Source organism: Leucoraja erinacea, chromosome 5, assembly GCF_028641065.1.
Source record: "Leucoraja erinacea ecotype New England chromosome 5, Leri_hhj_1, whole genome shotgun sequence".
Classification (NCBI taxonomy): domain Eukaryota; kingdom Metazoa; phylum Chordata; class Chondrichthyes; order Rajiformes; family Rajidae; genus Leucoraja; species Leucoraja erinaceus.
The window spans coordinates 50002926-50015764 of record NC_073381.1 but is presented as its reverse complement, the minus strand read 5'-3'; the positions used below and the strand labels follow the sequence as shown (position 1 = coordinate 50015764).

Genomic DNA, 12839 nt, shown 5'->3' with positions numbered 1-12839 from the left:
GATATTTGTCTTTGCCACTTAATGGGTGCTACTAATAAAACTTTTTAAATTACTTGCCTTCTATATGTATGTCTGGTATTTATCTGATTTTATTTGGTCTGTGCATAGAACTGTGTTTTATTGGCCCAAAATGATGGTCATTATGACGTCAATATTGTTGGGCAAATTAAATATTAGACTCAACAAATAATATTAATTGGAGAGATGCTTGACCGACTTAGTTCTTCCATCAGTTTATTTTGTACTGAAGGAAATGAACCTTACTTTTAACCAAGCTTTTGCCTGGAAGTTAGATCAGTTCATATCTATTTTTATGCAAGATTTCACCTGGAAGAACAGTTCTGCTTATTTAATATTGGTGGGAGTCCTGCCCTTTGGGGGAATTGTGAGGGCAGTTCTGAATGCAATCCCCCAGCTTCATTCACAAACATGCTGTGCATGCACGATGTTTATTGCATCATTGCAGGTGCAAATTAGATTAATAAAGTGCTACCTGTTAACTGCGATTTTTCCTCAGAATAAAAAAGGAGTAAAACCCACACCAAGTCAACAACTGCAGATGAATTTAAGTGTTCCGGCCGGAACATCAATGTTTTGCTCTCTGATTGTCCCGGCCTGACTGTTCACTGCGCTGCTTGCAGTAGAGATCACTTCCATGTGTCAGATTGCTTACGGGAGCTTTTTGCTGGAGAGATCTGTGCCTGAATTCGGAGACCATGCCTGGGGCCACTTACAGATTGGATATTAATCTGGGGGAAGCAGAAAGATATTTGGCCGCAGACATTAAAGACACATGTCAACCCCTGCAACTCCCATCTACCTCACTTGTTTTCCTTCCCCTGGCACCTTATGAAACCATACTATGGCTGTCACGGTGAAGGCCCTGACACACTCCTCCATTGTCTGCGTGGATATGTGGTGAAAGTCAAGTCAAGTCAAGTCAAGTCAAGTTTATTTGTCACATACACACACGAGATGTGCAGTGAAATGAAAGTGGCAATGCTCGCGGACTTTTGTGCAAAAGACAAACAACAAAACAACCAAACAAATTATAAACACAATCATAACACACATATTCTTTTACATAATAAATAATAGAAGGAAAAAACGTTCTGTAGAGTTAGTCCCTGGTGAGATGGGCGTTTACAGTCCGAATTGCCTCTGGGAAGAAACTCCTTCTCAACCTCTACGTTCTCACTGCATGGCAACGGAGGCGTTTGCCTGACCGTAGCGGCTGGAACAGTCCGTTGCAGGGGTGGAAGAGGTCTCTCATGATTTTGTTTGCTCTGGAGTTGCACCTCCTGTTGTATAGTTCCTGCAGTGGGGTGAGTGAAGTTCCCATAGTGCGTTCGGCCGAACGCACTACTCTCTGCAGAGCCTTCTTGTCCTTGGCAGAGCAATTCCCAAACCAGATGAAAGATGCTAGCTCTGCATTCAGCTTCCATCAGAAAATACACAGACGGTGGTTTGGTAAAGAAATTGGTTGCAAAATTACCCCAATTAATTTTCTAAAGTAAATTTAACTGATTTAGCATTTTTTTTTAATTCTCTAATTAGTTGATAGGCTATATGGAGGACACACTCATACATCAAAAGTCGGCACAATTTAACTTACAGGCATTAGTGACTTTGAGATGGTTCAGTAAAGATTTTCAGGGTATTCAGAATTATGAAGAGAATTGTCTAAAATGATCCCAGAAAATCATGCATTATATAAGGGCTCGTAAAAATTAGGACTGCAAAGTAAAATTAGATGGATTTTTTAACTTGAATGACATAAAAAATAGAAATACGATGTCAAGCAATGTAAAATAAATGAAAGGTATCAATTGGTTCGAAAAGTAATTAGTACTGTAATTGTAAATAGAGACGGCATTGATTATAACAATGCGATGTCAGATATAAAGTTCATCAGTTAAACATTGAATATGTTTAAAGGCCTTTATATAATATTCTTTGTTATTGTTTCTTATTTCCCTGTTAGCTGTAAGGCAAAAAGTAACAATAGTAAGAATGCAATGTGTCATAAAATGTATTGCTTACAAGGACTTTATTGCATAAGGTATTTCAGTTCCATTTTGCTGAAACATCTATTTTAACCACAAAGTTATGTAACAACCACCACAGTTAATAATATATAAAATATTTAAGTACTGTAATTTTTAGACTGTAGGGGTCTCCATCAATAATTCCATTGACAACATAATAAAACTGAGATCAGACATGTTTCATACTGTAGTATTAAGGAAATCTGTACCTGGTATCTTTAAATCAAATTTAGTTGCAATTCAGCAAGTCTGTAAGTTAAGGTCAGAAGCATTCATTAATTCAAAAAAATCTGTCGGATGTCAGGCTGCCCCACCATCAGCTCTTTATGGCGATTTTATCCTTTAAAAAACACCCATAAAATGCCTTATTCACTTCTAGAACATTCAAAAGAGCAAACTATATTTCTATTGATCTTAAACAGCCTTGTTGCAGTAAAATACTTCCATATATGATGCTGTTCAATTTATCCACATAAGGCTGGAGCAGTTTGGCCCTTGAGGCCGATGAGAATGGCTGTTGTTGGGGAAACTAGCTGGATGTTCAGAGAGATAACATACAAATCTGCACCATTGTCACAAAATATTAATCCTTTTAAAGCAGCATTGGGACATGGGAGCAGCAGAGGCCGGCCGTTCAGCACTTGAGTGTGTATTGCCATTCTGCTGATCTCTACCTCAGTTTAATTTCCTATCCTTTGATACATATCCCTAGATATTCTAAACTAATAAAAAAATGTCAACCGTAATCTGGAAATTGGTATTGGAGCCAGCATCTGTGGCCTGTTTGGGAAAGATGAGCTTAGATTTCTACTACCTTTAGCTGATAAAATGTCCCAAATCCTCACCAAAGGGAATAGTTTCTGAGAATCTATCCTCTCAAATGTGCTTATTATTTTAAGTCTCTCAATTTAATCACACCTCAATCAATTTTCAGTAGACCAGTGCAGAAAGCACCAGCTACAAAGATAAAAGATGAGATACCCAACACAATTGTATTTTGGCCCATCAAAAAAAAGGATCAGGAAAAGAAGCAGCATTACTATTTCATACACTTTTAACATAAAAATACTGGCTCTCAAATTCGCATGGATTGGAATTGATGGTAAAGGTGTAGATGGCAGGATGCATCCAGTACAGATGATGCCTATTTAGTCTCCATTCCCTCCGCAGATGTTGCCTTGCTGCCTGACCCACTGAGTTCCTCCAGCAGTTTTTTTTAAGTTGCTGCCTCGCAGTGTTGGAGACCCGGGTTCAATCCTGACCTTGGATGCTGTCTGTGTGGAGTTTGCACATTCTATCTGCTCCCCCCCCCCCGGCGCTCTGGTTTACGCCCACATCCCAAAGACTTTGGGTTTGTAAGTTAATTGGTCTCCATAAAATCCTTAGTGTGGAGGGAGTGGATGCGAAAGTGGGACTAGTGAAACAGGTCATAGAGTCATAGAGTGATACAATGTGGAAACAGGCCATTCAGCCCAACTTGCCCACACCAGCCAACATGTCCCAGCTACACTAGTCCCACCTGCTTGCACTTGGTCCATACCCCTCCAAACGTCCTATTCATGTACCTGTCTAACTGTTTCTTAAACATTGGGATAGTTCCAGCCTCAACTACCTCCTCTGGCAGCTTGTTCCATACACCCATCACCCTTTGTGTGAAAAAGTTACACCTCAGATTCCTAATATTTTCCCCTTCATCTTGAACCTATTTCCTCTGGTCCTCGCTTCCCCTAATCTGGGCAAGAGATTCTGTTCATCTACCAGAACTATTCCCCTCATGATTTTATACACTTCAATAAGATCATCCCACATCCTCCTGCGCTCCAAAGAATACCCAGCCTCTCCCTATAGCTCAGTCGGTGTGGACTCAATGGGCCAAATGACCTGTTCCCATGCTTTATCTCTAACTAAACTAAACAAAAAATATATATATAAGCTCTCCATTGTATCTCTAATCCTCAACCTTCTAACACTTAATGTTTAGCCATTCACCTTACTTACATTCCTTCACATTTCTACAGTTTAAAATCCAATCACTATTTTCTGTTTATCTGAACAGTACGTTGATATCTTTTTTCAATCTTAATCACACAACCAATCTTTGTATTATCAGGGAATTTCTTAATCATGCACACTGCATTGAAGTTGAACAATGTGTGGTCTTTTTTGACGTCATATGAGCCTTGATCATTTTTGTTTTAAGATGCCCATTTGAAACGTTTCTAACAAGTGTTTTCCTGTCAGAATGTCCTGGTCCAACCTTCAGTGCAATTTGCCCAATGAGCCGCACAACGACTGGTCATCAATACTACCGTCTCACGCCCGCTGAAGGATCAGGGTGCAGGGATTCTGTGCACTTTGTCCACCTGCTACCCATTGTATTGCTGGTACCCTCACCAGGGGCAGGTGGAGACTCCAGCTTTGCCTTTACTTACACAGGAGCTTGTTTTTGATTGTTTATGTTGGTTAAACTGAACAGAATCAACAAATGGGAAAAATGTAGTTTGTGCAGATTGTGCTAGTCCAGTTTGTGTAGAACAGCGTGCACTTTAATACTATTCCTAGAGACTCAAGTTTGTTCAGAAATGTTTTTAAGTTGTGAACTTTCCACAGATTGCACCTATGCATTTAACATATCCTAGGACCAAAGCGCACTGACAGATGTAGTCTACACACGGTTAGGTGAACACAAGCATGGTGATGGTGATTCCCAAAATATCTTACACTCACTGGGATTGAATCATGTCTCAGGAAACAAACTGAATGAAGCCACAAAAATAATTATTAACCAAATATCGCCAAAGGGAAAACATTCTAGTATGGAAATATCATCTTGGTACCAGCAGAGAATCCCAGCAGGTTATTCTACTTCTATTCTAAAATAATCTAAAATGTTAACTTTGTACCTCTTTCCACAGATGTGGTTTGTTCCGAGCATTTTCTGTTTTAAACCCTATTTGAAATCCTTTTGTCCTTTTTCTTGCAGGAGAGAAGTATGAATTACACGCAGGAACGGAATCAACTCCAAGTGTGGTGGTCCATGTCTGCGACAGTGAAGCAGAGGATGAGGAAGAACTGAAAAATTCTCCAAAACCAAAAATAATTCAAACTCGCCGTCCTGATCTGCCGCCAGCAGTGTCCAATTGAAATATTGATGCACACTTTTAGTAAAGTATCATCTAGTGCTCTCTGCTGTGGCCATACTCTGGTGAAAGGAACAATGGTCTGTCATTCACAGAAGTATTTGTTTTTGAGCCCCTTCTGAGTTTCTAAGGCGTAACAAAATAGAATGGAAGTGGTTACTATGTGCATGCCTATTTGCTTTCTACAAATTGGTATCTGATCATATCACAAATCATTCATTTATGTTAGAATGGCACTAGTCAAGCCCAGGAATAATTGTAAAGCTTGGCTTTATAATCTCAAGATGAATATAATTAAACTGTTAAGCACATGGTAACCTGCTGTTCTACAATGATTTAGTATAAATGTTTGATGCAAATATAAATTAGGTTTAAAGTCTTTGAGGCATATTGTGATTATGTCTGCTGTGTTCTCTGACTTGTTCGGGAAATGAAAAGGTTAACGTGGTCTGAGTTTTACTTTTTTGGCACTGAATTGCCGATGATGTTCTTGGTGAAAATCCTGTGAGACTATTTGTAGTAAATGTAAATGTTATAGAGCAACCTTGGGGAAATACTAACGTTCGTTTATACCAATGTGCAGTCAATAACATCCGCATCTTCTAATATAATCTTGTGAAAAGATGTAACAGTAATTTGTATTTTTATCACTGTTTTAATATTGATAAAATGTACTGATTGAAGTTATATGCAATATATGTACTAAAAATAGGAATGATAAAATGAATATAGACATGGATAGGCAAATGAGCATTATTACAGTTGTGAATTTTCCTATCCACACATCTGCCCAAGATGAGTACCAATAGACCATATTATCACCTGCTGTATTGAAGTTTCCCCATTTGTCCTATTACAAGACTGCTTTATGGTCCAATTAGCACAAGATAACCCACTATTCCATTTTATAAAAAATACACAAAAAAGTAGTTTCCATAAATAGAGGATTTATAAACCATTTTGGCATTTTCTCAATGTAACATTTTCCTTTTACTGTGCTATGTAAATTACTAACACACACAGTATACAATCAAGGTGTCTAAATATTAAATTGAAAAAATATGGTCTGAGTTGCTTGATGTTGTAATGACAAAATGCGCTCTTATTGTCCTTGGACATAAGTTCTAGTGATATGGTTAACTAAATGTAAAAACTAGACTAAACATTATCTATTCAACATTTACAATAAGTAACCTAGTATTTTTTCTTGATTCTGCTTTATTTTGAGAAATTCACATATTTAACCAAAGACTGGCAAATTGAGTTAGAAACATTTAAAATAATCAAAATGTTGTGATTTTTCAATCATAGTTTCAGTTTTCATGTAATGCAATATTTTTAATAGTTCTCAATATTAATTGCACAGTTATTTGATTTTATTCTGGATAACCACTTTGTTCAATTAATATTACCTATTATATATAACATTTAACAACCATTTTGCTTATTGTACCCCGCAGCTCTGCCATTGCTCCCCTTCCCCCTAGTCGCAACAGAAACAGAGTTCCCCTAGTCCTTACCTTCCACCCCATCAGCCATCGCAAACAACACATAATCCTCCAAAATTTCCACCACCTTCAACAGGATCTCACCACTAGCCACATTTTTCCCATCTCCACCCCTTTCCGCCTTCCAAAGAGACTTGTTCCCTCCACACCTCCCTGGTTAACTCATCCCTTCCCACCTAAACCACCCCCTCCCCAAGTACCTTCCCCTGCAACCGCAGAAGATGCAACACCTGTCGCTATACCTCCTCCCACGACTTTGTCCAGGGACCCCGACAGTCCTTTCAGGTTTGGCAGAGGTTCACTTGCACCTCCTCCAACCTCATTTACTGTATCCGTTGTTCAAGATGTAGACTCTTTTACATCGGCGAGACCAACCGCAGACTGGTAAATCGTTTCACATAACACTTTAGCTCAGCCTGCCAGAACCAACCTGATCACTTTAATTATCCTTCCTATTCCTGCACAGACCTTCTGTCCATTGCCAGAGTGAGGCTAAACGCAAATTGGAGGAATCTCATATTTTGCTTGGAATGCTTGCAGCCCAGTGGTATGAATATTGATTTCTCTAACTTCAGGTAGCCCCGGCATTCCCTCGCTCTCTATCTCTCCCCACACAAGTCACACTAGATTCCATTTTCACCCTACAAACTGCTTACAATGGCCTGTTTCCTTTATCATCATTACATTTTGGCATATCTTTCATTCATTGTTCTCTATCTCTCCACATCACCGTTTATATCTCTTGTTTCCCTTATCCCTAACCAGTCTGAAGAAGGGTCTTGACCCAAAACGTCACCCATTCCTTCCCTCCAGAGATGCTGCCTGTCCCGCTGAGTTACTCCAGCTTTTTGTGTCTATCTTCTGCTTATTGTATATGTCACTGTTTTGTTGGTGTTTTAAAGTGTTGCAAGAAATAAGTCTTTCTATTCAATATTTGAATCTGTTACTATGTCATTATGAATATTCATTCTAAAATTCCATAAAGGAAATTTTGATGAGTAAAACATTGGAATTAGATTGACTGGGTACAAAATATCACAAAGGAAATGGTTAAAACATGTTAAAAGGCTACAAAAGAACCAGCAAAAAAATCAACAGTATCAATATAGATGTTAGAATGGTGAATGTTGAAATGTTATAGCCCAAAGGTAAAGAAAGCTTTTGGTATGCTAGCCTTTATAAATCAGAGCATTGAGTATAGAAGCTGGGATGTAATGTTAAAATTGTACAAGGCATTGGTGAGACCAAATCTGGAGTATGGTGTACAATTTTGGTCGCCCAATTATAGGAAGGATGTCAACAAAATAGAGAGAGTACAGAGGAGATTTACTAGAATGTTGCCTGGGTTTCAACAACTAAGTTACAGAGATAGGTTGAATAAGTTAGGTCTTTATTCTCTGGAGCGCAGAAGGTTAAGGGGGGACCTGATAGAGGTCTTTAAAATGATGAGAGGGATAGACAGAGTTGATGTGGACAAGCTTTTCCCTTTGAGAATAGGGAAGATTCAAACAAGAGGACATGACTTCAGAATTAAGGGACAGAAGTTTAGGGGTAATATGAGGGGGAACTTCTTTACTCAGAGAGTGGTAGTGGTGTGGAATGAGCTTCCAGTGGAAGTGGTGGAGGCAGGTTCATTGGTATCATTTAAAAATAAATTGGATAGGCATATGGATGAGAAGGGAATGGAGGGTTATGGTATGAGTGCAGGCAGGTGGGACTAAGGGGAGAAAAAAAAATTGTTCGGCACGGACTTGTAGGGCCGAGATGGCCTGTTTCCGTGCTGAAATTGTTATATGGTTATATGGTTATATGGTTAAATCACATTATAACAAACTTAATGATCGACTCGTGTATTCTCTAAACATGTGAAACACCATTAACTTGAAAAGATAAACGGACATCATTGGCAATGTTGAACTCCCAGTGGGATAATCTGCCAGGTGCCATTTGAATGCAATTCTTCTCAAGCTCTCTCAGCTCCAGCTTTCCCTCTAACTTTCCCCAAAGCTGTTTGAAATTGTTGTCGCTCTTCCCCCACAGGAGTCCAATGGATTCCATGGTTGTACCAGGTTTCAGAAATATTCATATTTCCATCTTAAAGGGGTGATTAACTGGGGATAATGAGATGCTTTGCCAAGTGACTGGAGCTTTCATGTATAGTTGGAATATAGAATTGTTACTAACTATTAGTATTGGATATTGTCTGTGTTATTATTTGTCTTTGCCACTTAATGGGTGCTAGTAATAATACTTTTTAACTTAATTGCCTTATATATGTATGTCTGGTATTTATCTGATGTTATTTGGTCTGTGCACAGAACTGTGTCTTATTGGTCAAAATGATGGTCATTGTGGCAGAATTGTACCTGTGCTTAATCTGAAAATTTGCAAAAAGGACACTCTCAAACACAATTTACCTTTGAAAATCCCTTCATTCATTTATAACCCACTCTTGGACACATTCAAAGTTTTGTGATTAAATAATCATGATTAATGTTCATATAAAACAATGATTCATTTAAGTCTCTTTTTAAATATGCTATTTTTTATTGTTTCTGTAACATAAAGCTTTTTCCTTACAGGTAGTTTATTATACATTAGTCTGGTTATTAAATGAGCTGTGCCTCATCACTAATCACTCAGCACCTTATCATGTAGTTCTAAGCAGCTTTGGTAGTGATGCCCCTAAGAATGTGTGAAATGCTGGGCAGTCATAATGAATATCACTAGGAATGAAACATAGGGTTTGCAATAAGAAATAACAATGAGACCTTCAGCACTCATTGTCATAATAGAGGAAGTCTAATAACCTCTGAAGAGTGCACATATCTAGTAAATTGCTGAAATCCAAATCTTTCTGTAGGTGATTTGTTGCGCCCTCCTTTGCTCTCCCACCACCCACCATATACTTCCCAGGCTGCATGTCTGCACCCCTCTCCAACATCATCATTAGGTCAGAAAAGTAACAAAAAACACAGTTATTTATGAACTATTCTCACTTTAAAACGCTGATAACATTGGGATTCTTTGCATAGATTTGAGAGGGTTTTAATGGCATATTAAGCCATGATTATTGTTTAACAACACCTCTGGCCCTCAATAAATAATTTTATATGTGTGTTTGTCATTCCCTTAGATAAATATTTCAAAATTCCATGGATTTTAAAATAAAAAAAAGTTTATTTTATTTTTTAAAGTTTACTCTTGATATATCATCTTCAACCTTCATCTCATATCGATGTAAAACATTTTATTTCACATTCTGTAAAAAGAAATTTAAAGAATAAGTCAAAAAATATTGCTTTTTACTTCCTGGAATACAATCTGTGAGAATTCTTCATTGTGAATAGTAGCTTAATTTACTTTACGATTTCACTTACTGGATACCAGAGACTGTTTGGAGATGATATCCAACAGTCAATGCAGGAAAAGGTAACATCCATGCAACAAAGATTGCCCGATCTTTGTGAATGGATTTCTTCAAAGTCCAGAATGAGCGTTTTTGCTCCACTGCTGGCTGCAAAATTCATGCTTGTGTAAATAAAAAATGTTCTTCATATTTCCACATTGTCACATTGTTCTGCATTCTTGAAGTCAGATCTAAGATTACGACATATAATAGGCATGTCAACTGGATAACTATTGTATTTTTTACAGTTGGAGTGCTGTCTTTTCCTTTAATAGTTTAAGGAGTGTGGTAGAATTTGTATTACCAAAACAAATATCATGAAGATAATTTTGATTATTCAAAGACTCGAAGAAATCAAGGAATCATCCAGTTATTTTATACTCCTGCAATTCAAACTGAAATTCAGCAGGCAAGGTACAGAACATGAAATCTTGAAGGCATGTGTAAAGATCATGCAAATTTAGGGAGCAAAAAATGTCATAATTTCACTAGATATAAAATGCGACTAAAATACACAAATTCAAGGTTATGCTTAAAGAAACCCATAACTTTATTTGTAAAAAGTAATCTTGCACAAGGTAATAAGCCCAAAGGTTTCGCTGCAGCCTGCAACACTAAGATTTCTTTGGCATGGATGCAGCTTGGCATGGAGTTGCTCACCAATGAAACAATAACCACATTTTCTTTTGCTTTTATGTGCACCCTTCTCCAGCCTTTTGCTGGTGGATCACTGCTGGTAGGTCTGGTATAAAAATAATCCATTGCTGGGTGTGTTGTCTACGAAGGTATGAATAGCACTTTGTATATTTTTTTATGATGACCAACACTGTCAGTATGTTTAAGAAAAAACTGCAGATGCTGGAAAAATCGAAGGTAGATAAAAAAATGTTGGAGAAATTCAGCGAGTGAGGCAACATCTATGGAGAGAAGGAATAGGTGACTTTTCGGGTTGAGACCCTTCTTCAGACTGTTGGTACATTCAGATTACTTCAATTCTGTTCGTTTTTCAACCGTGGAGACGCATATACATGGGAGTAAGTTATCAGCAAGTGATGGAGCACTTTTACCTGTTTCTGAATTAGACCTATCTCTCTCTCTCTCTCTCTCTCCCTCTCTCTCTCTCTCTCTCCGTCTCTCTCTCTCGTCTCTCTCTCTCTCTCTCTCTCTCTCTCTCTCTCTTTCTCTGTCTCTCTCTCTCTCTCTCTCTCTCTGTCTCTGTCTCTCCCTCTCTCTCTCTCTCTCTCTCTCTCCCTCTCTCTCTCTCTCTCTCTCTCCCGGATAGAAAATTGGTTGGCAGACGGGAAGTAAACAGTAGGAGTGAACGGGTCCTTTTCAGAATGGCAGGCAGTGGCAAGTGGAGTGCCGCAAGGCTTGGTATTAGGGGCCGCAACTGTTTACCATATAAATGATTTGGAAGTGGGAATTAGGAGCAACACTAGCAAGTTTGCGGATGACACAAAGCTGGGTGGCAGTATGAACTGTAAAGAGGATGTTAGGAGGTTGCAGGGTGACCTGGACAGGTTGAGTTAGCGGGCAGATGCATGGCAGATGCAGTATAATATAGATAATAGTGAGGTTATCCACTTTGTACACCAGTCACTGAAAGTTGGCATGCAGGTACAGCAGCCAATGAAGAAAGCTAATGGAATGTTGGTCTTCATAACAAGAGGAATTCTGTATGGGAGTAAAGAGGTTCTTCTGCAGTTGTATAGGGCTCTGGTAAGACCACATCTGGAGTATTGTGTACAGTTTTGGTCTCCTAATTTGAGGAAGGACATCCTTGTGATTGAGGCAGTGCAGCGTAGGTTCACAAGATTGATCCCTGGGATGGTGGGACTGTCATATGAGGAAAGATTGAAAAGACTATGCTTGTATTCACTGAAGTTTAGAAGGATGAGGGGGAATCTTATAGAAACATATAAAATTATAAAAGGACTGGACAAGCTAGATGCAGGAAATTTTTTCCCAATGTTGGACGAGCCCAGAAACAGGGGCCACAGTCTTAGAATTAAGGGGAGGCCATTTAAGACAGGTGAGAAAAAACTTTTTCACCCAGAGAGTTGTGAATTTGTGGAATTCCCTGCCACAGAGGGCAGTGGAGGCCAAATCATTGGATGGATTTAAGAGAGAGTTAGATAGAGCTCTTGTGGCTAGATGAATCAAGGGATATGGGGAGAAGGCAGGCACGGGTTATTGATTGGGGACGATCAGCCATGATCACAATGAATGGCGGTGCTGGTTCAAAGAGCCGAATGGCCTCCTCCTGCACCTATTTCCTATGTTTCTAAACTATATATGCGCAAGCTATGTTTCCATTGATTATTCAATTCAATTTTTTTTATCGGGTAACTTTTCCTTAGGGTCCAAGAAATAGGATCACGGCAGAATTGGGCATATTCCCAAAGCTATGCGCATGCCAGATCCATACTCTGCAGCCTTAGTCCAACAGTGATTGTGAGCTCTTGGCACTGATTGTGGGTATCGGAGAGTCTCAGAGAGTCCAAACATAATGTGGGGCAGGCAGTTGGTGGGCTATGGGAGGGGAGAGATAAAGACAGTAACTATCTTGGCTTTCAGGGAATAGATGATAAAAGATTGAAGCAGCTTGCATGATACTTCCTGTGGCTGTTTGCTGTCCAATGCACAAAGGAGGCCGAGACAGATGTTGAACCCTTAATTGGCAAATGCGATGATTCTAACTTCAATTTCATGCATGCACCCTGAACACCGCAAC

The 12839-nt window shown here is 38.9% G+C and overlaps 1 protein-coding gene across 2 annotated transcripts in view; it reads left to right on the top strand.

The window, feature by feature from the left end:
* rcan2 (regulator of calcineurin 2) overlaps nucleotides 1–5923 on the top strand; it is a 273378-nt gene extending 267455 nt beyond the window's left edge. For both annotated transcript variants that reach the window (XM_055635564.1, XM_055635565.1), the window contains one exon: nucleotides 5032–5923. In XM_055635564.1, coding sequence (XP_055491539.1) covers nucleotides 5032–5192 — 161 coding nt within the window. In that variant the 3' untranslated portion in view covers nucleotides 5193–5923. The remainder of the gene's footprint in view (nucleotides 1–5031) is intronic.
* The last annotated feature ends 6916 nt before the right edge of the window (nucleotides 5924–12839 follow it).